The sequence below is a fragment of the Diospyros lotus genome, chromosome 1, assembly GCF_014633365.1.
Source record: "Diospyros lotus cultivar Yz01 chromosome 1, ASM1463336v1, whole genome shotgun sequence".
NCBI lineage: Eukaryota > Viridiplantae > Streptophyta > Magnoliopsida > Ericales > Ebenaceae > Diospyros > Diospyros lotus.
The window spans coordinates 23,054,125-23,082,005 of record NC_068338.1 but is presented as its reverse complement, the minus strand read 5'-3'; the positions used below and the strand labels follow the sequence as shown (position 1 = coordinate 23,082,005).

The following is a 27,881-nucleotide window of genomic DNA, read 5'->3' as shown; positions in this document are numbered from 1 at the left end:
TATTTTTATATGGGATCCTAGGGAAAAATTTAAGGACCAAGTATACAAAATTTGGGGCGAAGGGGGCCCCACACGCGCCCTCACGCGCTAGGGGAAGGAGCCCCACTCGCGGCAGTCAAGTGGCGCGTGAGCTGCACGCGCCGCCCCTCCAACTTTGACGTCTTGAGGTTTTTCGGCCCGTTCTCCCTCGCCTGGACTCCGATTTGACTTCCGTTTGAACCCACGTGACCCTTATTCAATTATCTATCGAACTACGGAAAGAAATTAGAATTACCTTGTTGTCTTGATGCTGTTTAACTCCTTTTACTGTGGCAATCCAACTTTTCCAACGAAGTGTTTTACCACTCTATTTTTGGGCAAAGTTTCTCCTCTCAACTCACCTCCTCTTTTCCTCTTGATTAATGGTGAGAATTTCCCTTCCAGGGCCTTGGTATTTATAGGCATTTATGGCCAATCCAAGAGTGCCATGTGTCACTTAGATAAGGTTGTAATCATTGCTTTTCATAGGATTGCGCCACGTGTCCCTAGAGATTTGAGCCACTTCTCCCCCTTGCAACATGTGTCCTTTGAAACATGTGCCACCACATGTTAATTAGTTTTTTCAAGATTCCTCATGATTATATCTCCTAACTAAGTTAGCTTATTTGGTTCCTTTAACTAACTAGTCACAAGATATGTTTAACTTCTTACAAATACCTCTTTAGCCCAAAAACTTGTTTGTACTTATATCCCTTAGGCCCTATAACTCCTTAAACTTCTCCAAAATACCTTAGATGATGCCCCCTTGTGATAGTTTTCATGATTTTTCAAAAAACCCTTCATTCGTTCCTCGGCGATTACCTCGGAACTTCACATGTATCCTTCAATTTCCAAGGGAATGTTTTATTTCTTGAACAACAATGCCTAGGAAAACTTCGGGTATTACATCCTCCCCCCCTTAAAAAAAAGATTTCGTCCCCGAAATACACTCCTAGGTTTCCATATGGTTGAAGAGGTGTGAGAACTTTTGCTGCATTTCTTCTTCTATCTCCCAAGTGGCTTCCTCAATGTTATGGTGTTTCCACAACACTTTCACCAGTGGTATCACCTTGTTTCTCAATACTTTCTCCTTCCGATCCAAGATCTCAATGGGTTCTTCAGGGTAGGTCAAATTCTCTTGTCCTCGTGGTGGTCCTACATCTCCTCCTCTTGAACGTTGTTTCCATGCCTAGGGTTCCTGGTTCGGCGAGTGTTTACCATCTGAAACCATTTACAATAAATTTCAAGGACAATTTATAAACATATTCTCCCAAAGATGTACACCCAGTTAATAGAATAAAGCATGCAACCACTCGTGCTAACCTTCTATATGACAATCACCCACCTATCCATACCCATATGAGGGGTCTTATAAAGCCATGCAAATCCCCAAGTCCCAAATTCCATATTGTAACAACCTCTTAGGGTTCTTGTTACATACTCAGGGCCCTTAGATTTACAATACATTCCCAAAATTCTTACAACATCAACAATTTACCAAGTCTGTTTGTCCAAAATCCTCAAGGCTCCTAATCCTTCACCTACATTCACTTGTTCACTTCACAAACCATTACTCAAGGCATCCTTATCAACTTAATTCAGTTGGTCCTAGTTCATCAAATTCCTAAAGCAGCAATCAACAAATCTCCAAATGATAATGACCATCACATAACCATCACTTCTTCTTCTCTTTTTTTTTTTGGAAAGTAACAATCATCAACTTCTAGGTACAATAACCACCAATTTCCAGGAAATGATAACCATCAAGCTCCAAGAAGCAATAATTAGAACTTTATATGTCAAACCAAAATTACCTCCCAAAATCCAATATGCTTCTTAGTTATGTCAATAAAGTGGTTTAACCTACCAAACGGCCAACTTACTCTTTCCTGCCTTAATCCACTTACTCATCGAGTTTAGGTGTCATTCCTTCGGGTTCCTTCTTCCTTATGTTTTACATAACTTGTCACCACAAACCATCAAGATTAGTACGACTATAACATCTTGTATATTACATCACCGCCTTTTATTTATACATACATAGCGGTTCATTCCCTTACCACGACCTGCCTACCCTGCTATTCTAAGTATACATACATATGAGCCATATCCGCCACTATCGCTATTCTATGTATACAAATGTATAAGCCATATCCGCCACTATTCTACTTCCCTTATATACATATCCAAAATTTACGTGAACCAAAAATTGTCTTCCTACACCTCCAATGGTCATCACTCCTCGTCCTCGGACCCAGATGGGGGTGTCAGGGCACGTTCCTCGGGCTCTTGCACGGGTACCTCCACAAGTGCGGGCATGACTTGATCAGCCGTAGGCATGACCTGATCAGCCACGAGAGCCTCGACCTCATGTAAGCGGTCCATGAAATCTATGAAATCGGGGTGAACCTCGTGGATGATGAGATGATTTCCTGCATCCTTCCACTCGAGGGTGAATTGGGAAACGAAGTAGGCTATTTGGAGTCCTGCCAGATGTGGCACCACTACGTCTGGTGAAAGCTCCATGATGGTAGGTGACACAGCATCAAGAAAGTCTCTTAAGGCATCTCCAGGGATCATATACACTTCCCCTAACTGCATGGTCCACCACCCCATGATAATGCGCTGGTTTTGATGTTCAACTACGTTAGGGTCCATTTCCTGTATTTAACCAAAAACATCCTCAAAGTCAATCATGTAAGAAAACTAAATCGAGTTATGTAAATCCAGCTTTGATACCAACTGTAACGCCCCACTTTTCTTTTTCCAATGTACACATACAAAGATGCATGAAGACGCTAGCAATCACATGGTAATCAAAGGGCGTTTATGGAAGCCTTTGCCAACGGAAGCAAATGATCGAACCTGAAAGCTTTATAAAAACTATAAGCTAGATATTTAAGGCTTCCACTATATGCTTTTAACACAAAAACCACCTGAAAAGCCATAATACAACTTGAAAATCTAGGGATCATTTAGGCTCCCTTTTACAACAAGTAAAACTCACACTAAAGTCACAGTACAACGCTTTGCAATTAAAACGTAAAGAAGCTAGCTATCTAAGAACCACTTCCTTTCCTTTCCTCTGACTTGATTCCAGGGCACCTGTCACGACTAACCCACCTGGAACGTTGAATGTTCCAGGAATATGAGACACCCAAGTTAGATAGTTATATCTAAGTGAGTGCAACAAGAAGAGATAGCATGCATGTAATGAGATATGCAAAATGATATGAAACCGCCTATGTGGTAGTGACGTCGAGGTGTTGCAATCACCCCCGCTGATCAATCATGTTCTCACATCTCCATGACTTTTCACCAGTTTAACATGAGATCCTGACTTCAGCTAGCCACACACACCAAGTGATGCATGACAAAGAAAGAGAAAATGCTTGGTTTAAAGGAAAGTCATGCTTATGCAAGTAATCACCCTTACCCGTGTGAAGACAAAATGTTTGGTATGTATCATTCGGGAAAGCTTTTCTGCAAAAATAACATAACTTCGAAACTCAAACCTAAAATATTTTTATATGAGGTCTTAGGGAAAAATTTAAGGACCAAGTATACAAAATTTGGGCCCAAGAGGGCCCTTCATGCGCTCTCACGCGCTGGGGGAAAGAGCCCCACGCACTCCACTCGCGACAGTCAGGTGGCGCATGAGCTGCACGTGCCGCCCCTCCAGCTTTGACGTCTTGAGGTTTTTGGCCCGTTCTCCCTCGTCCGGACTTCGATTTGACTTCCGTTTGATGCAACATGTGTCCTTTGAAACATGTGCCACCACATGTTAATTAGTTTTTCAAGATTCCTCATGATTATGTCTCCTAACCAGTGTTGTTACAGGCGTGCACCTAGGCGCGGCCATCTCGCCTTGCCATGTCCAGGCGAGGCGAGATCCAGCCAGGTGCGCCTAGGCCTTTCAGGCGTGCCTCCCTCAGGCGCACATGCCCAGCTGAAAAATCATGTTTTATTTTCTAAACATTTCTGTTAAAACTTAAAGAGAGAAAATAATAAAATATAATATTGAAAAGTCAACAAAACTCAAAAATATAATGTTCCAGCTCATCTGATTTCTAAAAGGCCAAGAGACTACACCTCTAAGGCTCCAAAACTCTCTTACGCAGCATTATTTTCTCTCCGCAACACAACAACTGCAACTCCTCAAATTCTTCTCCAGTTTTGATTGAGCTGCTTCTGCTTCTCCAGGCCAAGGTAACATATCAACAATCCCTTCTTCTTCTTCTTCTTCTTACGTTGCTGGCAGTTGCTAGCCTGCTTCTTCTTTGGCAATCCTTGTTGCTTCTTCTTCTTCTTATTACGCGGCTGCTTCTTAATCTTACGTTGCTTTGCTGCTATCCTTCTTCTTCTTCTTCTTCTTCTTACACAGCTGCTTCTTACGTTGCTGCTATCATTCCTCCTGCTCCTTCTTCTCCTGCTATCCTTCTTCTTCTTCTTCTTCTTTCTTACACTGCTACTACTTCTTCTTCATCTTCTTCTTACGCTGCTGCTATTGCTAGCCTGCTTCTTCTTCTTCTTTTTTACGCTGCTGCTGCTGCTACTTCTTCTTCTTCTTCTCCTTCTCTTCCTCTGCTTCTTCTTCTTCTTTTTTACGCTACTACTGCTACTTCTTCTTCTTCTTCTTCTTCTTCAGTTATTTTTTTGTTTAATTTTTATTTGTTGATGCCTACTGCTGCTTCTTAATTCGTTTTTCTTTTAACATTTTTTGGCATAATTTAGCCTTAGTCTTTACAAATTTTCAAGTATACTCATATAAAACTGCTGCAACTGCAGCATTTAGAAATAGAATAGAAGTTTTAATCCTTAATCGGATCCTATGCTTGATTAGAAATAGAATAGAAGTTTGATCTCTACTACTTCCCTGGATTTCTTCTTTCCCCTCCCTGAAATTTTTTCTCTTCTCCTCCAATATTTTGCAATACTTCTTGTTGTCCTGCATGGCTGCATCAGTTCTCCATTCCAGAAAATCCCACCGCTAATTAAAATTCTTTTTCAATCCCTTCCTTCCTTGGTTGAAATTCAACCACTTATTGATCCATGCTTCTTTTCAGAATTTTTTTACAATGTTTTTTCAAATTTATGACTCCTTGCTTATGATGATTATGACATATATCCTAATCCTAATGGCATCTGATTCAAATGCTCCTAGTGGCTCCTCTGGCAGTGGTAGAAAAGATCCAGCATGGAAATATAACACATTGCCAGATCCAAATGACATAAACTGTTTAAAATGTAATTTTTGTGGAAAAATAACGAAAGGAGGGGTTTACCGAGCTAAACAACACCTTGTTGGAGGGTACAGGAATGCCAAAGTTTGTCCAAAATGTCCTTCACATGTTAAAGAAGAAATTAGAGAGTATATGTCGAAAAAGCTAGAAGAGAAGAACAATAGTGATGTTATACCAGATTTTGACGACATTTATACCCTTGGAGATGATGATGATGATGAAGTGGTTTTTGAAAGAGGTGTTAAAAGGCCTATGTGTAACGCCCCGTTCCCACTCGCGGGTGTTACCGACGATAATCTCCTGGATTCCTCGCCCCAAAGCCCGAATTTGAAGGGTAGACTATGTTTCGTGACGAAACGCCCTAGGTGGGAACTAGGCTTCGTCTGGCCCTTCGCTTACCCAGGATCCATAAACACCCTAGGACCTCGCGAGTTTCTTATGAACGAAGAAATAACCCGCTACACCGCCTAAGGGCCTCAAGATGCTTCTTACCACCGGGCTAGACTAAGGGGAAACTCACACACAGAAAATCCTCCAATTTTCCACATTTCATCACTCGGGGACTCCTTCGGGGAATTTTATAAATTTTTTTCTATAGCCCAAAATCTTCCAAAATTGGGCTAAATTATTCCCCTTTTTTTTTTCCCTAATTTCAGAATTTCCCCCCCCCCCCCTTTTTTTTTCCTCTCGCGCGGGCCCCACAGCCGGCTGGGCCCTCCCTTGGCCCGACCGCGCTCTGGTTGGGGCTGCCGCAGCCCGCGCCTGCGCGGGCTGGCCCCAGTCGCAGCCACGCGGGTCGGCCGCGCGCCCCGCGCGCACCTTTGCGCGGCTGCCCGCGCGCGCCCCAGCGCGCGCCCCCGCGCCTGGCAGCCCCCCCTGCTGCCTTCTGCAACTGCCTCCACACTTCCTTTTTTTTTTTTCTTTTTTTTTTCTTTGGCATTTAAACCCCAAATTTTCCAGAAATTTAAAATAAATAAATAACTCACTTTCTTTCAAATTTGCCTTTATTTCTCCAACAAAAATCCCTTTTTATTAAAAATATAGCTTTACAATATGTTTGCTACATCATACATCAAATAAATAAAAAAATAATTTACAACATGCTTAGGCTTTCAAACCCAAGCTAAATTACATGAGTTCCTTAGGGTCTTCATTTCATCAAGCATGCTTAACCTTCCAAGATCCCTTCCTTCTTGCACATGAGATACATACATGGTGAGGATAAAAACCTCATGAGCTATTAAGCTCAATAAGGGTGCAATGACAATAGTATGAACATGAAAATAAATGTGATGCCAATGCATGTATGCAACATGGTTAGGGCTTCCACATCCTCACAACCACCTTGGTTTGAGGCTTTAATCTACCCTACCCCACTCAACCTCATGGCCATAGGTCCTTGAACACACAACATGCCAATGCACACGTAGAATTCATGCATCATACTTACAACTTGCAAGCCACCATCCCATGGGGCTATCCCTTACCTTAACTCCATTCCTTGAAGCTTGAACCCATTCTAGCTTTATTCCCACTCTTCTCCTTGAAAGAACCTTGAACAAAATAAATCCCATGGATTTAGAAGAAATACTTTAGGAAAAAGGAAGGAAACCTAGCCTTTAATGGCTAGAAAAATAATACCTCCCTTACCTTTCTTCTTTTCCTTTCTTCTCTTGGGAGAAAAATTCTTCTCTTGGGAGAAAATTCTTCTCTTTTGCAAAAATGGAAGACTTCTCCATTTCTTTCTCTCTTCTTTCATTCTCTCTTCAAATGGCCAAAGAAGACAAGTCTTCCTTACACTTGCTTATTTGTATTATTTCTCCCATTATTCAAGAACAAATTCTAGCCTTTGGATCTTATGGATTTAAGAGAATAAATCCTAGCCCTTCACCAAAAGCACAATCCATGTGCTTTGTAAGAACAAATCTTGGCCATACACTTTACCTTTCAAGAATACATCCTAGCCATTGAAAGAAACACAACCCATAGCTTTAGTCTTCTTAAATCTCAACCATTGGATTTCTTTCACTTTTCCAAGACCAAATCTCCACCATTCAAGAAAGCACAATCCAAGACTTATGGAGAGCTTAGATCCCAATCTTTGGATTTCTTTGGAGATTAAATCTCCACCTTCCACCTCATCTCCTCTCTTGGATTAATAAACCCACTTGGAAATCCATGCCCACTTGAAGGATTTAATTTCATTCATTGGATTTAATTCCACTTTCAAGACAAATCCTCCACCCTTGGATTATCTTGAATTCCCATTTCTTTCTCATTTATTTAAATGGGACTATTTTCAAGCTATCATCTTGAAAGACATATATATATATATATTACATATAAATTAAATCCCACATTTTTCAAACATTAATGGGTGACTAATTTCCCATTTTCTTTTGGAATTTTCTTTAATTCAAGTGATCATTACACCCACATGGCTAAAATGGTTCATCTTATTTTCTTTTCCATTTAAATAAAAGCCACCATTTTTGCTTGAACAAGAATATGCCAAGTGTCACTCTAAGACACAACTTGGCTTCCAAACTTTAATCTTATCCATCCATGTGGCACCACCAAATAAATACACCAATTTAGGAAAAATTAATTATTTCCACTCCCATAATTAATTTCCCCTTTTTATCATATTTAATTCCTTTATGGGATTTCTCTCCAAAATTACTAAAATACCCTTTTGTGAATTTTCAATCCCATTTATCTCCACATAATGCAAAATGGGAACTAATTCACTTCCACACTTAATTCCTTCTTGGAATTATCTCCAATTTACCAAATTACCCTTTATTGGACTTCATTATCCAAATTACCAAAATACCCCCCTCATAGGGCACTCTCAATCTCAAGGATCCAACACCTTCTCAAGGGCATTTTTGGAATTTCCTCACTTTCTTTCTCATTCTTTTAACACCGGTAACACGGGTGTTACACCTTCTCATGGGCATTTTTTGGAATTTTCTCACTTTCTTTCTCATTCTTTTAACACCGGGTGTTACACTATGTCTTCAAGTTCAAGTCAAGGTTTAACAATGCAACAAAAAAAGCAAACGATGAAAGGGCCTTTGGATTTGCTTTTGCCTCCTAAACTTAAAGTGAGCACTGGGAAGCAAACAACAATGGAGACCCATGTCAATAAAGAACTGAGGGAGAATGCTTGCGTTTGGTTTTCTAGATGGATGTATGAAGCTGGCTTGTCTTTCAATGCAGTCGAGTATCCAAGTTTTAAGCCAATGATTGAGGCTATTGGTCGAGCTGGTCCAGGCATGAAACCTCCTAGTTATCATGAGGTGAGAGTTCCTTATCTTAAGAAGGAGTTGGTACGCACAAATGAAATTATGAAGAGTTATAAGGACGATTGGCCTAAATATGGATGTTCCCTTATGTGTGATGGTTGGAAGGATAAGAGAGAGAGATCTTTGCTTAACTTTTTAGTAAATTGTCCAAAGGGAAGCATGTTTATTAGATCCATTGATACTTCCTCATATGCCAAGGATGCTGTTAAAATATTTAAATTACTTGACCAGTTTGTAGAGGAAGTAGGTGAAGCAAATGTGGTTCAAGTTGTGACTGATAATGCCTCGGCTAATGTTTTAGCTGGTAAGTTTGCTATTTTTTAACTTTTACCTTTTGAATGATGTTGATGTTGTTAGTTTAATGACAGATTTTTAACTTGTCTTATAGGAGAGTTCTTAATGGCTAAGCGAAAGCACTTATATTGGACACCATGTGCTGCCCATTGCTTAGACCTAATGTTAGAAGATATTTTTAAACTTCCTATATTGAAGAAGACTTTTCAAAAAGCATGTGCAGTAAATGGATTCTTGTATAGCTCTACACAAGTGTTGAATATGATGAGAATATTCACAAAAAAGAGAGAGATGTTAAGACCTGGGAAAACAAGATTTGCCACGGCTTTCCTCACCCTTTCAAGACTTCATAAACAAAAAGCCAACTTGAGGAAGATGTTCACTTCAGAAGAGTGGACTAACTCTAAATTTGCAAGAGAAGCACGTGGTAAGCTTGCATCTCAAACAGTGTTACAAGATTCATTTTGGAAAAATGTTCTTTATGCTCTCAAGGTGTCAGGGCCACTTGTCAAGGTGCTTAGAGTGGTAGACAATGAGGATAAGCCTGCTATGCCTTATATTTATGAGGCTATGGATAGGGCAAAAGAAGCCATTGCAAAATCTTTTGATGATGAAAGGAAATACAAGCAAATATTTGAAATTATTGATGGGAGGTGGAATATTCAATTGCATCGCCCTCTACATGCAACCAGATATTACTTGAATCCAGAATTTTTTTATTCAAATGCAAGCATTGGAGAAGATCGAGAGATTATTGATGGGTTGTATCTAACCATAGAGAGGTTGGTTCCCACTGCAGAGGTGCAAGACAAAATTTCTAAAGAGCTAAGCTTGTATAAAAATGCTGAAGGGATATTTGGAAAAGAAATATGCATAAGAGGAAGGAATCAATTTGCACCAGGTAATATGGTTTTTTAATTAATAATCTAAGTAAGTCTAATCATTAGTCTACAACTAGCAATTTTCAATTACTGATTATGTCATTATGGTATATTTTTTCCTAGTTGAATGGTGGTCTCAATTTGGTACTGCAACCCCTAATTTGCAAAAGTTTGCCATCAAGATATGTAGCCTCACTTGTAGCTCTTCAAGTTGTGAAAGGAATTGGAGTGTCTTTGAGCATGTAAGGGTGTTTTTTCTTATTCTTAATATTCACCACTAAAGGTGTATAATTTCTTATTTTTTTAACTTACTGATTCTAATTTAATTATGACAGCTTCATAACAAAAAGAGAAATCGATTGGAGCAACAACGTCTCAATGATTTGGTATTTGTCAAGTATAATAGAGCTTTGAGACTATCGTTTCAGTTTGTGTAAATCAATTGATCCAATTTCTTTAGATGAAGTTGATGAAAGTAATGAGTGGTTGCTTGGGGCAATTGATAAATTTGGAGAGTCAGATGATGAGCTGGTACATGAAGATCATGATTTGACATGGGCTGATGTTGCTATGGCATCTGGTGTTGAAGAAGCTAATCACTCAACTAGATCAAAAGCGACTTCAACTTCAAATTTGACAAGGGGGAGGGGGACAAGGGCATCAACTTCAAATGCTCCAATGGATCTTGACGAGGAAGAAGAAGATGGAGAGAGAGATGATGTAGAAGAAGATATTGGAGATGATAGTTCTGATGATGAAAATATGGATACATTTGATCTTGATGATGAGGATGATTTCTAGTTATTATGTATATCTAGTTAATCCTAATTAAAATTTAGCCATTTAGGACCTATTAATGGTTTAAGGTTGATCATTTAACTTTTCCTTTTAAGTTGATTGTTGACTTAAAGTCTTAAAACTAACATTTTTTGGTGGGTTTTGCTTAAGTTTAATGACATTTTTAATACTATTTTGTTGGCTTTTAATTATATATGTCAAATACTAATTTTGTTTTTTATTTGTGGTGTTTAAATGTTGATTCCTTTTTCTGATTTGTTGAAATATGGTGGGATTTAATTTGCTGAAATTTACAGGTATGTCATGAAGTATGTTTATGTTGTGATTTATTTAATATATGTTGAATTCTTGAATTTTTTGATAACATAAATGTTGATATGTGATTAGGATCTATTTTATGACTTATTATTCAATTAAGAAGTATATTTTTCTTTCTTCTTAGTTAGCATGCGCCTTGCACCTGCCAGGCACGCGTCTCGCCTTGCGCCTTGCGCCTCAGGCTCCAAGACCCTTTGCGCCTTAGTGCGCCTTGGGCCTTTAACAACAGTGCTCCTAACTAAGTTAGCTTATTTGGTTCCTTTAACTAACTAGTCACAAGATATTTTTAACTTCTTACAAATACCTCTTAAGGCCAAAAACTTCTTTGTACTTATATCCCTTGGGCCCTAGAACTCCTTAAACTTCTCCAAAATACCTTAGATGATGCCCCCTTGCGATAGTTTCCATAATTTTTCGGAAAACCCTTCATTCGTTCCTCGGCGATTACCTCGGAACTTCACATCTATCCTTCGATTTTCAAGGGAATGTTTTATTTCTTGAACAACAATGTGTCACACACGGCGATACCCCTCCTAATTTCCTTTCATTGCATTCTGTTACTACCTTCTTTAGATTCTGTTATTTGTTTTAATTTCCAGCTGTATCAGTTTGTTAGAAAGAATATTCCAAAAGCAGCCCAGGTGTAAAGGGTGTGAATAGGACAAAATAGGTTGTTATAACTGTTTAGGGAAGGAATCCTCGGGTATGCAGAGGCTTATATATCCTTCCTAGACCTTTTGGTCCATTAACGAGATTATCAATCAGCTTCAGATTTCTTTCCTTCTCTCTATACTCATCTATCTCCCTTGCTATCTCTTCCTTTCTTTCTCCCTACCCGACTTACCATTTCTATCGCTGATTAACTCCAAATCAGTTAGCCGATCCGAGCCCAAGCCGTGACAATTTGGTATCAGAGCCTCGGTCTTGGCTGGATTAGCGGAGCATTCATCCATGGCGGACGGTACCCGCATGAAGAGCTTCGAGGCGCAGCTACAACAGCTCAGCTCGACGGTGACAGACTTCCAGAGTCACGTAGATCAGTTAGAGCGAGGATCGGAGCGAAATCATGAGGCGATTTTAACACTGGACCGCCAAATGGAAAGTTCGGTAGGTGAACTGGAGAGAAGGCTCGACGGGGCTCTGTCTCAAATGCGGGAGGATAATGCGCAAATGAGAGCAGAGCTAGGAGCCCAACTCCAACAGTTTATGGTTATGTTCACTTGCCAAAATGCTGTGAGATTGGCCCCTGAGTTTCCTCCTAGAAATAGAACAGAGCCATTAATACCAGATGTCAGGAGGGACAGAGTAGTGGGCAATGAGGGGGCAGGAGTGGAACCGGAGGGGGATATAAGGAATGTGATGGAGGGTGAACACGAAGGACATAATCGTCCACAACAACCGGGGTTCCCGACACACAGGTTGGAGATTCCAGTGTTTGATGGAATAATCCCCGGTGGTGGGTGAGAAAATGTGAGCGCATGTTCGACTGATACAACGTACCTGAGGAAAGGAGGGTGGCCTTGGCCTCGGCCTACTTTGATGACCTGGTAGACGCTTGGTATCAGGGGTGGATTAGGGTCAGGAACAACCCAACCTGGGTGGAGTTCACGGGGAGGTTATGCTAGAGGTTTGGAGAAAAAAGTATGTCAGACGTCATTGAAGAATTCAATAAATTAAAGCAGGTAGGAGACGTGAATGCCTACCTGAGAAGGTTCGAAGAACTGAGGTCATTGATGATCAACAACGACCCCCACCTCTCAGAAGCCTATTTTGTCTCTAGCTTCTTGAGTGGGCTCAGCGATGATTTGAGGCCTATGGTTAAAATGATCTGGCCTAGAACAGTGGAGCAAGCGGCAGAAAGCGCTAGACTACAAGAAATGGTGGTCGAAGCCTTAATGAGGAAGCAGAGACAACAGCACCGGGTGGTCACGGGAAACTCAGCCCATCCAGGCGATAAGGTACATAACCGAGATTGGGGTAGAGTCGGCCAAGGTGTTAGGAATACAGGAGGGCCCAGCTCAGGGGGAAAATATAACGACCCGAGGAGGCAGCCTGAGTTGTGCTTCAGATGCGGGGATAAATACTATCCTAGGCATCAATGTAGGCGGCAGCTGTTGTTATTAGAAAGGGACCTGAAAGAGAAAGCAGAAGCGGAAGAAGATGAAAGAGAAGAGGACGATGAGCTCAGGGAAGAAGACACATGTGAGATTTCACTCCATGCGTTGAAGGGGGTGACCAATAACAAGATCATTAAGGTGGAAGGGAAGGTGAAGAATGACAGCTTGTTAATCTTAATTGACAGTGGAAGCACGCATAGCTTCCTGGATGAAGGGTCGGTAAAGAGATTGAAATGTTCCCCCAAGGAAACTCAACCCCTCAGTGTGACGGTGGCTAATGGGAATAGAGTGATCAGTGAATCGGTATGTCGAGGGTTTAATTGGGAGATGCAAGGGGAGAAGTTTGAAGCGGACCTGAGGCTGCTGCAGTTAGGGGGCTGCGATGTGGTACTAGGGGTTGACTGGATGAAAGAAGTGAGCCCCATAAGCTTTGATTTCAATAGGATGGAGGTATCCTTTGATAAAGAAGGGAGAAGAATGACTCTCACGGGAGGAAGAGAGTTTGGGACTTGCCGAATGATAATCAGGAAGAGGCTTCACCAGGTGTTCAGGAGTAAGTGGAACCAACTGGCTCAACTGTTCTCCCTTACAGTAGTGGAAGAAGGGGACAAGCAAAAGCTGTATGGGGAATGTGATCTTGACCAGGTACACTTTCAGGCCCCTATTGATGAATTGCTATTAGAATTTAAGGATTTATTTACTGAACCAGATACTCTACCTCCATCCCGAGCCTTGGACCATTCAATCCACCTAAAGCCCAATACCGAACCCATAAACATCAGATCCTACCATTATTCTCCCATCCAGAAAACAGAAATTAAGAAAATGGTGAAGGAAATGCTAAAACAATCCTTCATAAGACCCGGCCAAAGCCCTTTCGCGTCACCAGTCCTCCTTGTTAAAAAGAATGATGGATCTTGGTGTTTTTGTGTGGATTACCGACAATTAAATACCCTAACTATCAAAGAAAAGTATCCTATAGCCTTGATAGAAGACCTAATGGATGAGCTACACAATGCCAAAATTTTTTCAAAGCTGGACCTTCATTCGGGATACCACCAAATAAGAATGAAACCTAATGATGTCCGTAAAACAGCCTTTAGAACCCACCATGGACATTTTGAATTCTTGGTGATGTCATTTGGACTCACCAATGCCCCAGCCACTTTTCAAGCCCTAATGAACCAAATCTTCGAACCCTATTTAAGGAAATTCATATTAGTATTCTTCGATGATATCCTTGTCTATAGCCCAAACATTAACCAGCATTTACAACACCTCAAAACCACCCTAGAAGTCCTTAGATCTAATCAGCTCTTCATCAAAAGGTCGAAATGTTCCTTTGGGCAAGATCAGGTTGAGTATTTGGGCCATTTGATATCAAAAGAAGGAGTTAGGACTGATCCCAAAAAGGTGGAAGCCATGATAGCTTGGCCACGTCCAACAACAGTAAGGGCTTTACGAGGATTTCTTGGCCTTACCGGTTACTACCGCCAGTTTGTGAGAGGATATGGAGTGGTGAGTAAACCACTTACCAACCTACTTAAGAAGGGTTCATTCAGCTGGGGAAAAGAGGCTGAGGAAGCCTTCGAGAAGCTGAAGATTGAGATGAGTAGGGTGCCTGCTTTGGGCCTGCCCGATTTTTCTACACCTTTCATGCTGGAGACAGACGCCTGCGGGGGGGGCATAGGGGCTGTGTTGTCACAAGGAGGAAGGCCCTTGGCATTTCTAAGCCAAGCATTAAGCCCCAGGCATTTGGGATTAAGCATCTATGAAAAGGAATTCTTGTCGGTGCTTATGGCAGTAGAAAAGTGGCGGCATTACTTAGAGAATGGGAAGTTTATAATCAGAACAGATCATGAGAGCTTGAAACATTTGTTGTAGCAAAAATTGCAAACTCAACTGCAACGAAAGGGAATGGCAAAATTGATGGGATTGGACTACATAATTCAGTATAGAAAGGGCAAGGAGAACGTTGCTGCTGATGCCCTTTCAAGGTGCCAAGAAGAAGGAAGTCTGAATGCCATCACTACCGTAATTCCAGCATGGTATCAAGAAGTTGTCGACAGCTATGAAGCGGACGAACAGGTGAGGGGAATACTGGAGAAGCTAGCAATGGGAGTTACTGATGCTGGAGGTTATGCCTTACAGGAAGGGTTGATCAGACTTCATGGCAGGATTGTTGTTGGTGATAAGGGAAGTCTCAAGAAAAAGATCATGCAATCCTTGCATGAATCACCTTTGGGAGGGCATTCTGGAGTTCAAAATACTTACCTTAGCGTAAAGCAGCTATTCCAATGGCCCAAGTTAAAGACTGATGTCCAGAAATTCGTTCTGGCCTGCGACACTTGTAGGCGATGCAAACATGAAAATGTACCCTACCCCGACCTCCTTCAACCCCTGCCTATTCCGGGCCAAGCTTGGACTAGTGTCTCTATGGATTTTATATAAGGGTTGCCTAAATCCGAAGGGAAGGATAGTGTGCTGGTGGTCGTTGATAGGCTGACAAAATTCGCCCATTTCATAGGTTTGTCCCACCCTTTTACAGCGCAGGAGGTAGCAAGGTCCTTTGTGGACAAAGTAGTGGCGCTACATGGAGTTCCAAGTACTATCATCTCGGATAGGGATAAGATCTTCACAAGTGAGTTCTGGCAAGGCCTGATGAAGTCTATGGGGGCCAAACTTAATATGTCGACAGCTTATCACGCGCAATCGGACAGCCAGACGGACAGGGTCAATCAAAGCCTGGAAACATACCTGCGGTGTATGTGCATTCGACAACCCAAGAGCTAGCATCGGTGGTTAGCATTGGCCCAATGGTGGTATAACTCTAATTACCACACAGCCTTGAAAATGTCTCCTTTCAAGGCCAACTTTGGGTACAAACCTCCCATCTTACCCGCCTTACAAGGATAGGTGACTGCAACCGCTGTGGAAGAATATATGCAGCAAAGAATGATGGTTTTGCAACAGCTTAAGCAGGAGCTAGCCTCAGCCCAAAATAGGATGAAGCAATATGCGGACAAGAAAAGAAGTGAGACGGAGTTTGACGTGGGCGAAAGAGTGTATCTCCGGTTGAAGTATCCTCATCTGAAGACCCTTACCCAAGGATCGGTGTCCAAATTGAGCCCCAAATACTTTGGTCCCTATCCCATCCTCGCTCGGGTCGAGAAGGTGGCATACCGACTACAACTTCCCCAGGGAACCCACATTCACCCAGTTTTCCATGTTTCATTATTGAAGAAATCAGCTGGGACTGAGCCAGTGGATACTGCACTGCCCACCAATCCAAAGGAAAAGGAGATTTCAAAGAAGCCTGAGGCCATTCTCGACAAAAGAGTGATCTACCGCCAGGGAGTACCCCTCATCCAGGTGTTGGTAAAGTGGCAACACGAAGAACAAGGAAGCAACACGTGGGAGTACCTACCAACTCTTCTCCAACAGTTCCCCACGACTGCCAGCCTACTTAACATTTCTTGAGGACAAGAAATGATTTAAGGAGGAGGGAATTGTCACACACGGCGATACCCCTCCTAATTTCCTTTCATTGCATTCTGTTACTACTTTCTTTAGATTCTGTTATTTGTTTTAATTTCCAGTTGTATAAGTTTGTTAGAAAGAATATTCCAAAAGCAGCCCAGGTGTAAAGGGTGTGAATAGGACAAAATAAGTTGTTATAACTGTTTAGGGAAGGAATCCTCGAGTATGCAGAGGCCTATATATCCTTCCTAGACCTTTTGGTCCATTAACGAGATTATCAATCAACTTCAGATTTCTTTCCTTCTCTCTATACTCGTCTGTCTCCCTTGCTATCTCTTCCTTTCTTTCTCCCTGCCCGACTTACCATTTCTATCGCTGATTAACTCCAAATCAGTTAGCCAATCCGAGCCCAAGCCATGACACAATGCCTAGGAAAACTTCGGGTATTACAAAATTGCTCTTGAGGATAAAGAGAAAACGACCTTCACATGTCCGTTTGGAACATTTTCCTACAAGCGCATGTCTTTCGAATTATGTAATGCACCTGCCACTTTTCAAATGTGCATGATGAGCATTTTCAGCGAAATGGTCGAAAACATAGTAGAGATATTCATGGATGATTTTTCAGTCTATGGGAACAATTTTGAATCCTGCTTAGAGAACCTAGAGAAAGTTCTGACCCGATGTGAGGAAACTCATTTAGTGCTCAATTAGGAAAAATGTCATTTCATGGTCACTCGTGGCATCGTTTTAGGGAACATCGTTTCATCAAAGGGAATTGAGGTAGATAAAGCCAAAGTAGAAGCCATTCAAAAACCACTCGTCCCTAGAAATGTCAAGGACATTAGGTCTTTTCTTGGTCACACCGGGTTTTACCGGCGATTCATTGCTTCATTTAGCACCATTGCAAGACCTTTGTGCCACTTATTGTCCCAGGATGTCCCATTTGAATGGACACCTGCTTGCCAAGATGCTTTTGAGAAACTAAAGAACTCGCTTGTCTCAACACCCATCATACAGCCACCTAATTGGTCTCTACCTTTTGAATTGATGTGTGATGCAAGTGACTTTGCAGTAGGTGCTATGTTAGGGCAGAGAAAGGATAAGAAGCCCCATGTTATATACTACGCTAGCTGAACACTCAACGAAGCTCAGAAAAATTATACTACCACCGAGAAAGAGTTGTTGGCTGTAGTCTTTACTCTAGACAAGTTCAGGTCATACTTGGTAGGGTCTTTGGTGATTGTTTATACAGATCATGCTGCATTAAAGTATTTCCTAACCAAGCAAGACGCCAAGTCGCATCTTATCTGATGGATCCTACTCCTTCAAGAATTCCACATTGAAATCAAGGATAAAAAAAGAGTAGAGAATGTTGCGGCGGATCATCTGTTTAGGATCCCGAGTCAAGAGCTTTCCCAGTTTAATGAACCAATCCAAGATAGTTTCCCAGAGGAGCATCTATTTGAGGTGAATGTTGTTTCTACATCAATTGTCGTCCCTTGGTATGCTGACATTGGAAATTATCTGGCAACTGGTCTGATTCCAGACCATTGGACTAAGCTAGACAGGCAAAATTTCTTAAGAAAAGTCAGAACTATCTTCTGGGATGAGCCCTACCTGTTCAAATACTATGCTGATCAGATCTTTTGTTGATGCATCCTAGAGCATGAGCAAAGCAACATCATCAATTTATGTCACACCCTACCATGTGGAGGTCATTTTTTCACTAGAAAAACCATTGCAAATTTATAGCTTTGATATCTTACTCGTCTGTGGTTTGAAATGTATTGAAAGTATCAATGTGTTCTCTTCCATTTCGCCTATAGGCATTGTAAAACGATTTGATCCAATTTCCACTATTTGTTTGAAATCTTGGCTCAAAGTGGCTTACCCAAGTTGTTTGTTGTGTCTTGGGAAACTTTTTCTACAATCTTTTGAGCTCGACTATTTTCAATTCTAGGGTCGATTGTGAAATTCAATTGTATCGTTGCTCTCTCAGTTATGCTTATTTCAACATCTATCTTTTGGTTCATTTAATTCTAAGCTCATTCAAACTTTATTCAGATTCAAAGTAGGTCATCCAGTCAAATCGTTGTGCATTTCAATCAACTTCAAGTTTGAGTAATTTTTAATTTGCTCGTTGATTTCTGACGAACTTGGGTCCCATGAGTTCGTGTAACCCTATTTACGATGCCCATTTTGAGCTCAACCTAATTTGATCTAGTTTGGTCTAATTTTGCATTGAAACTCAGCTCCTTAACTAGGTGAAATTGGCCTATTTTACAATTTTCATCAAATTACACTTAGGTCCATTCCTTTATGAATTAATGTTTTTGGTTCTCTCGGATCCCTTTCGAGGCCCGATAATTTTTCAAATGATCACTAAACCTTCTTTGGGGACTAATTTCAATTAATTCAAAACAAAATTTTAAATATCTAAAATTTCTAAAAAAGTTTAATATTACAAAAGTTGGCAGTTGAGGCCATCGGTCTATTGTCTTGTCGACTGTCGATTTCGACTGTGCAACTCCGGAGAGGTTGTAGAATCAGCGAATAGGCTAAAAATCAACTGTGGGATCTACTGAAGAAGGCCAGATTACTAGACATTTGATTATGGAGTCTACTGAAGGATCTAAACATTAAGTAGGTTTCTTTTAGGTCAAAGATGGTCCAAGTAGGGTTCTGTAAGGTGACAATAAATTTAATGGGAAGAGAATATTATGTCAAATCTTAGGTGAGTCTTTGTAACTATCCCTTTTCTGTATCAACAAAAAAGTTGTGTTAATGAGAAACATGTGGTTGCATATAGAATAGTTAAATAGGTCTAGACTGAACATACTACTATCAAAATCTGCCGCATGATATTCCTTGGTATAGCTGTAAATCTTTGATGGTTGTAAGCCCTTGTTTCTCACTTCATTTATGCTTTTCAGGTTGCTACCAGAGGGGTTGGCGCAACCACCGTTTCCGCCTCCATGATTCTTGCTTCTATGGTGACCACTTTAATCTATGCATTTTTTTTCCAGTCTTCAAATTTCTTCTACAAATGTTAGTTCAGTCTTCAAATTTCTTCTACAAATGTAAAATGGACATGTAATCCTATCATTCAGACAGCCTTGCTAAGCTTGTGTACAATATTTCTGCAGGTCGGCATCCATGTATTTGTCACTGGGGGTATTGGTGGAGTGCATAGACATGGAGAGAACAGTAAGAACACCGTGATCTCTATTGTAATCATTGTTGTTAAAACCAGACTGGACCAGCCGATCCAACCAACCTGCTGGTACTCCAGTCTAGTCACCACCTAAAAGTTGGAATGCTTAAGAACTGGCATAATTTGGTTGATTTGGGGGTTAAACCATGATCTGGCTGAACCTCCATGGTTGAACCAGTTTGCTAATGCCTTAGTATGGCCGGTGAAGAATTTGGGGGTTAGACTTAGGGCAAGCTGCTTGCACAACAACGGTGAGAAAGAGAGGCAGAGACAATAGAGTAAGAAATGGATGGGGAAGGAGAAACTATCCTCTAATCAGGCCAAGGTTTGGAAAAACCTTTTCAGATATGGAATACAAACCTTTAAAGAGCTTGAAACATACACTAAAACAGTCTCTCTTGATAGAAATGGAGAGCTAGGGCACACACCAAGAGGGGGGGGGGGGGGGGGGGGGGTTGAATTGGTTATTTAAAAATTTGGACTTTCAGGACCTTAAACAATGTAAAATATCTTCCAATGAAAGATTGATATGAGAAATTAGTGAGGAATGAATAGGTGTTAACGAAGGGAAAATAAATAACGCAAACACACAAGAACACAAAGATTTATAGTAGTTTGACTTATCCAAGCTAATCCACTATCTTAGTTCCTCACTAAGGATTTTAAAATCAATCCACCAAGACCCCTACTTAAACCAAGTAGTTTTTGTAGTCCAAAGACTAGGAAAATACAACCTCCTATCAAATAGATAGGCTCTCAAGCTCTACAAACTTGGAAAAATGAATACAACAATAAAATGAGAGTTATAAGAGTTAAACCTCTTAGTTACAAGTTCTCTCAATAAAAATACAAGGCTTGAAAAAAAATAAATACAAGAAAAGCACAGCCTTTACATTTTGATACAAGAGAACAAAAAGAATTAATGCTCAATAACTTTTTGAACACGTAGTAGTTGAGTATTGAATTGATCTAAGAGTCTTGAATGATCCTTCAACCACCTATTTATAGTTGATGGTGCATGCTTCCAAAAATCAGACCGTTGCTTGGTGCTCGACGTGCATTAAATGCTCAAAAAACTAGTCGTTACGAGATTCTGTGACACAAACTATCGAGAGAAAATAAGGGTTAGTCGACAGTTTTAACTGAAGAATGAAGACTTAGTCAACAAATGTAAATAAGTTGTCGACAGATTCTTTTACAAGCATACTGTCTGTCGAAACTGTCGACAATTTCATGGCATTATCAAAACATGCTTTCTGACTATCGACAGAATGCTAGAGGACTGTAGATAGTTTTAAGCATTTTTTTCAATGTTGTCGACAAATAGGCTAGAATGCATTCAAAAATTATTTCTTTTGATTTGAAATGATTATTTCTTGGAAATTCATTTTGATACACATGAACTAATATTTCTTGAAAAGCCAATAGATTCAAAGAATCACATATACATTGATAAATTTGATTTTGATACTTTTAAGAATATCTTGCTTGGAATGTTTTCATCATCAAAACCATAATTAATCACAAGAGTAAAAATACCAATCTATCATCTCTCTCCCTGAACTTTTTCGTATCCAAACATACAAACCTTTTCATATCTGGAAAAATGCCAGCAACACCAGTAAATATGGGGGCATTGAGGAAGATTAGGAGGTGGTGGTAGAAAGAGTCTGGCACAATTCCCCCCCGCCCCCCCCCCCCCCCCCCCCCTCTCTCTCATTCTTTTTCAAAGCCAGCCGTTCGCCTATCGCTCTCTCTCTCATTCATGTAGGTTCCAGCATCATCTCTTTCTCACATTCTTTATCTCATTCTCTATAAAAGGTTCCAGAGATATGAAGAATATACATCTAATTTGGGGTCTTACCATCTTCCATTTAATAAAAAAAAGGAGTCTACATCTAACTAAATGTTTAAAAAATTAAATATTTATATAATTTTTATTTTCTATGATAGTGTTTAAACTTTAAATCAGTGACTATTTTTATTATTTTACAAAAATAGAGAATCAGATATATGAAGATATTTTTTAAAATAATTGAAGCCTAGAACTAACAAATAAATTTATAAATGACAAGTGTTTTAATTATTATATATTTATTTAATAGATTCGGTTCGACCTTGGTCCAACTGTTGACCCTTGACTCTCTCCCCTGTCTGGTTAAATATGAAGTCCAGTTTTTTAAACATTGATTCTAATCCTAGTTATGTTGGTTTAAATGGTGGACTTCCCTTGTATTAGACAAAACAGCATGCTCATAGTTATTTATGAAAATGAAAATGGTGTTCAAACAGTTGAACGCCATTTCTTTAGAGCCACTGTAATGGCTGTAATTGCTGACATTGAAGTTTCTGTTTAACCTGCAGTGTATCTAATATAGCATTGGTTTTACATGATATTGAGTAAGCTAGTGTAGCACTAAGAAACACAGGTAAAGCAAGGTGAGATGATCACACCAACATGATGATTTTCATAAATGCGACACTACACAAGGGAGGGACAGAATTGAAGTATCTATTTTATATGTCCTATTTATATGTATTTGATTCAAAGGTAATAAGAAAATGGAATATAGTTTTGTATTTATACGTATATGTATGTATTCGTCTGGCAAGTTCAGTTGTCTTGTTTAGTATTTTGATTCCTTGGATATAATGGCAGAATATTTTTGATTAGTTGTGCCTATTGAAACTCAGAGTAGACCCCGATGCAGTAATAATGTTTTAGAACTGAGGAAGGCAGCCTTTGTCTTTAGTCTCGCAATGTGGTAATAACGTCTTGATTAGCCAGCTCTTAAGGGCAGTTGCCCACTTGGACAGTCGACTGCTGGGTTATCTTTCAAAGTATGCAAAATTGGAAGGTTGACTATCCACTTGGACAATCGACTATGCAAAACAGTGGACCATCTCTGATCTCGATTGTTGTCTTCCATGGTCGATTGTGAAAACTAATTAGCATCTTACCTCAATTGTCTCTCAGACAATCGATTATATTATAGCAGTCAATGAAGGCTTCACCGTTTGATATTTGCTCAGCCTCAACTAACCTGTCCATCTACTATCTTGTGCTGATTTTCATTTACTGCCATTTAAGTAAATTCCCTCATTTTCTTTAACTAGTATTTTATCTCCAATTCCTTTTTTGAATTTATATTTTCTCTTGATACTTAAGATATAGATGTAAATAAGTAACCCTCTCTTTCCCCCACCCCCACAAAAAAAAAAAAAAAAAAAGATTCAATGAACAGATCAACAAAAAAAAAATAATCAAAATCCTTAAGAATAAAAAGTTTAAATTTGGTTCCTAATACAAATTTAAAACCTTTTTGCAGTTTAGATTGTTTATCTTCAAGATGAGAGGTCACATGCTTGAAAAGAGTTCATTAAGAAAATTTTCAATAGAAATCCATACTAAATAATGAAAAACAGGGATATTTATTTAGCAAAAATGGGAATTTTTTTTCTAAAATGAAATCATTTTTTGTATCTCCCATTACATGGTCCAATCTACGAGACAGGGAAATCTTCAGAGGACCTTGACTATCAAATACAATAAAATTTCCAATACCTCCCTTTTTCATTGGTTCATTCTTAGTTCATTTATTCTCAATATGTTTTGGCATATCAAAATCAAACTAGTGTCAACATGTCAGATGGGTAATAACTCTAGCTTGTGGCCTTATTATGCTCACGAAGGTAGATGCTTTTCATATTCTTATGACAAGTGGCAAAACAATAAATCTTGAGAACTGTGTGGCTTTCAACTTATGACTGGGGATGAGAGGAATTCATCACTGGTTGTTGCATAATAAGTCACTTGGCAGGAGCATTGATTTGGCTGATTAATAGGTGTATAGGTTAGACATATTTTCAAGCCATGGGTAATATTAAGGATCTGAGTTCCAGTTGATTATAGTTTTCTGACCAATTTTCATTGTTAATTTATATATTTATTTAATGTATTTGTGCTTCTGGCAGCAATGGATGTGTCGTCTGATCTTACAGAACTTGGAAGGACTCCTATAGCAGTAATATCTGCTGGTGTAAAATCAATATTAGATATTCCCAGAACTCTCGAGTATTTGGTAAATGCTATTTTGTTTTAAATATCATGAGAATCAACATGTATTAACTCAATATATGATCAGTTTTATTTTTCTAAATGTGGTAGGAAACTCAAGGAGTTTGTGTTGCTGCTTACAAGACTAATGAATTTCCTGCATTTTTTTCCAAAACAAGTGGCTGTAAAGTACGCACATTTTTTATCTCACCTATCTGGATATGTTGATTGTTTGCAATGTTATTCCTTATCAAATTTGTCCTGACTCCTGAAAGATGATGAATCAAATTAGCACAGTAATATGGTGTCCCACCTGTTACACCGAAGTTCACCTTTGGCTACCATCATAAAGCTATTAAAAAATGAAAAAATTGTGAGTTATATTGAGTTCACGAAGAGCCATGTTTAATGCCCTATCAGATAGCATAAGCATTAATGAATGGTTCGTCCTTGAAACTGTGGCATGGGATCTCTGAATTGTGCTGTTGGATGCTATTAAATATGACTCTAAAGGCCAACACATGGTTTATGAGGATCCTAGATTACTGTGGGAAAAGAGTATTTTGTTGGGTCTCCTAAATCCTCCCCATTCTATGGATTTTTTGTTTTTATAAGAACAAATCAAAATCAGAAAAGGAGAAAGAAGGAGGCTTCCTGTGCAGGTGATGGTGGGGGGATTTTGCTGTGCATGAAATCATGTTGTAAATTTTAAACACCTCCATTCTGTTTAGTCTGCAGCTAGCTGGAACATTTTCTGATTTGTGTTGTAAAATTGCAGGCACCTTGCCGGGTGGAGACACCAGAGGATTGTGCTCAGTTAATAGGCAAGTGACTGCCAACAGAATTCATGTTTCCTCTATATGATGATAAAGGCTATGTTTGGAACTTGGATACTTTGATTTAAAAGAAAGAGAAATTGATGGCAAAAGAAAATAAAGAAACTGAAGATATATTTATTGATATGGATATATTTATTTGGTTGGCCAATGTTGAAAATAAAATGGATAGGCATTAAAAAATAAATAATTTTACTTTTCTTCTATTTATAAATCCTAGACGGCTTAGCTGAAAAGAAAAATCCTAGATCTAAATATTCCGATAATTTAATTGATATTAATTCTTTAATGGTTTTTGACTGCAGATGCAAACTTGAAGCTCAAGCTAGGAACAGGTCTTTTGGTAGCAGTCCCGATTCCAAAAGAGCATTCTGCCTCAGGAAGTTTAATAGAGTCTGCAATACAAAGAGCTATCAGGGAAGCAAGGTACAAGTAGTTAATTTATTATTGTAATTGTGAAGTCTGTTATTGCTCTTAATTGATTTACACTGACTAATAAGCCTTATCTTGTCGCGGATGAAACTACAGGGACAAGGGCATAAGAGGTAATGCTGAAACTCCATTCTTGCTAGCCAGAGTAAATGAACTAACTGGAGGAGCATCTTTGTCTTCAAGTATCCTTTTCCCTGATGCTTAGGAGCGCGGTTGCAATTTGTAGTTGTGTATATTCTAGTGAATTAACTAGGCCATGATGGCAAGTGACTGAAATCACCTTCCTAGATGTAGATAGTTTCAGTATCTTGCATTACTATACTTCATCATCAGTAACGGATGTTGCATGTTTATTGGATAAATTTCCTTGATGAATCCTCAGACATTGCTCTTGTAAAAAACAATGCACTTGTTGGGGCTAAGATTGCTGTTTCTCTTTCCCAGATCCGACAAAGTTATGACCAAAGTGAGTTTTCTTACTGTCTATTTGTTGCTAACAGTATGCAAGAGCATGTCCTCTACTAATTGTCTAAAAGGGGTGTGTCTGGATCCACAAGCACTAATCATATCTAACATTTTCAATCTTGCAGGGCCATACCACTAGAAGAACAACATTATAGCTTTTGTCTGTGTATGCGCATCAACATAGTTCGATTAGTATTATTTCACTTTTCCACTTTCTCCTATTAACTAGCTCTAAAATTTATCCCAATTTATGTTTACGGTGTTTGACTGTTAAAAATATTTCTGAGTAATAGTTATTAAGGCCTCATTTTTGTGAAGGCATTATAATTAATTGATAAATCATCATATAGTTTGAGGCTTGTATAAAATGCCAACCCAGTGCAGTAGTGCCAACTATTACTTAAAGGGGGTTTTGGCACGTGCATCACTCCATATAACTTCTCCCATCCTAAAAGGGGCAAAAGAGAGAAGGGTGGGCTTGATAATAATAAATTGTCTTAACCAATTCTGCTCAAGATTGTGAGAATTTGATGCTCCTTTGGCATCATCTTTTGTGGTTTGGATGATTCCAAACAAAAAATTAGTTTTGATTCTTGCAGGCAACACCAATTTAAAATCATAAGTCATGGAGTTAACATGGTGGTCAACCATCAGTGGGTAATTCCTTGTATAAGAATCTTGTTTCATTTTATTTGCTTTCTGGTTTTGTGGGGTTGTGTTTGAAAATGACTGCAAAATGAGGACGTTTTGTTTTTATTTTGAGAAAGATGATGTAGGAATTTCTTATGTGCATTATGTGCTGTTTTGAGTTACATGAAAGCTGTTCGGTGAAATAGGTGGCTTTTGAAATTTCTCCTTTCCAGTCTCTTGGCCTGAGTGGGTAACCTTTAAACAACTGTCATCTATCAAATATTTATTCATATGTATTATTTTCACATGTTGTTGACGTGCATGTGGATCTATGTAAATGTGTGATGGTTTCTTAACTTATTTTACCTGAATTAGCTATATCATATATTTATTTTGAGTTTTGTTATGCTTGCTTTTGTTTGATAGTGGGATGAAAATTCTTTCCACTAGATATCTGGCTCTACAGTTCTAGAACTCACCTTGTTGTCATGCATAAAGACATGGAAAAATTGGTATGACATTGCAATTTCTATTAGGGTGGTGAGCTTGAAATTATGTAGTCATTTTCCCCTGTGGGGCCAAAGGCTTTGTGAGTTTTGTTGTTGTTGTAAAGGGCACTCCTAATACACAAGGTTTCTCTCTTTACAAGAGTCAGTAAGAGTCGTTCTTGTATGCATCTTACCCTTGTTATGGAAAGAGACTGCTTGTACAAGTCGAACTCCATTCCATTTATAACAGAGAGCAACCTTTTCGTTGTTACAACAAGCCTCTTATGGATGTTGTTGTTTTATATTAGGAGAGAAATGACTTGTAGATTTAGGTAATGATTTCAATAGAACCTTCGGCTCTTTTCATTTATTTGTTTCTGTTTTCAGTTTAATGAGAGTTTGCAGCTGCCTTCTATTTGGATGGTTAATTAACTTCCAAGATGAACTTTGAGTCCACACACTATTGAATTTGCATTAGAAATATGTGATGTGGTTAGCACAAACTTCACTTCTCAATGTGAAAAAGAAGATACAATTCTATCAAAATGGAACCAGGTTAGCTTCATTGTAAATCATTTGGCTTTTCTTCCCCCACATGGCTACAGCCAAAGGGTATTTTTATTTTGGTTTACATTGTGAATACAAATGAGAAATTGCGTTGGTTTGACTTTTTTGTTTCCTTTATTCTCCTGTCTTTGCAAAAGGGAGAGTTTCATGTAGTAGGAGAATGTTTTTATCTATTTAATGATGATGATTATTGTCCTAAGATTCTTTTTGATGATTCAAACTTAGAGAAAAGATTATTTTCAACCATCCATCATAAATTGTCATACTTTTAAACAAGTAACTGGTTAGTTAGACAATTGCTTTTCCATTTGTTTAGGTTATGTCTAGTCCATGGACATGGACATCAGATTTGTTTCCATTACTTTGGCAACACAATCTAAGTAGTTGAAAATTACAGCAATGTCATAACATTGACTGAAGAAAATGGCAAGGATGAGACCAAGTCATGGCTTAAAATTCAACCACACCATCATCATCATCCTTACCTTTTCAGAGCTCATAATCCCCACAACTTTATTGAAAACTCAACAGAAATAAACGAGGAGGATTGTCTCTCTACGCACTGCCCCCTTGACTTTACTTTGGTTTGTGATTAGGAGGTTATTTTCAATTAGAATTACTAGACTGATTTCTTTTGGAAGTGGGTCCTCCATCTTTTTGTTTATACTTTGAGAAAGCTTTGAGACCTAAATTTTGTGAAGTTGTCGGATGTTTTGGAGGCTTGCTCTC

At 39.2% G+C, this 27,881-nt stretch overlaps 1 protein-coding gene across 1 annotated transcript in view; it reads left to right on the top strand.

Annotated features, from left to right (window-relative positions):
* The window catches only part of LOC127804880 (pseudouridine-5'-phosphate glycosidase), a 95,747-nt gene extending 69,875 nt beyond the window's left edge, over positions 1-25,872 (top strand). Inside the window, exons 5-13 of the mRNA XM_052341961.1 lie at positions 19,397-19,456; positions 19,610-19,670; positions 23,653-23,759; positions 23,846-23,923; positions 24,513-24,558; positions 24,876-24,996; positions 25,099-25,184; positions 25,385-25,468; positions 25,593-25,872. Coding sequence (XP_052197921.1) covers positions 19,397-19,456; positions 19,610-19,670; positions 23,653-23,759; positions 23,846-23,923; positions 24,513-24,558; positions 24,876-24,996; positions 25,099-25,184; positions 25,385-25,468; positions 25,593-25,606 — 657 coding nt within the window. The 3' untranslated portion in view covers positions 25,607-25,872. The remainder of the gene's footprint in view (positions 1-19,396; positions 19,457-19,609; positions 19,671-23,652; positions 23,760-23,845; positions 23,924-24,512; positions 24,559-24,875; positions 24,997-25,098; positions 25,185-25,384; positions 25,469-25,592) is intronic.
* The last annotated feature ends 2,009 nt before the right edge of the window (positions 25,873-27,881 follow it).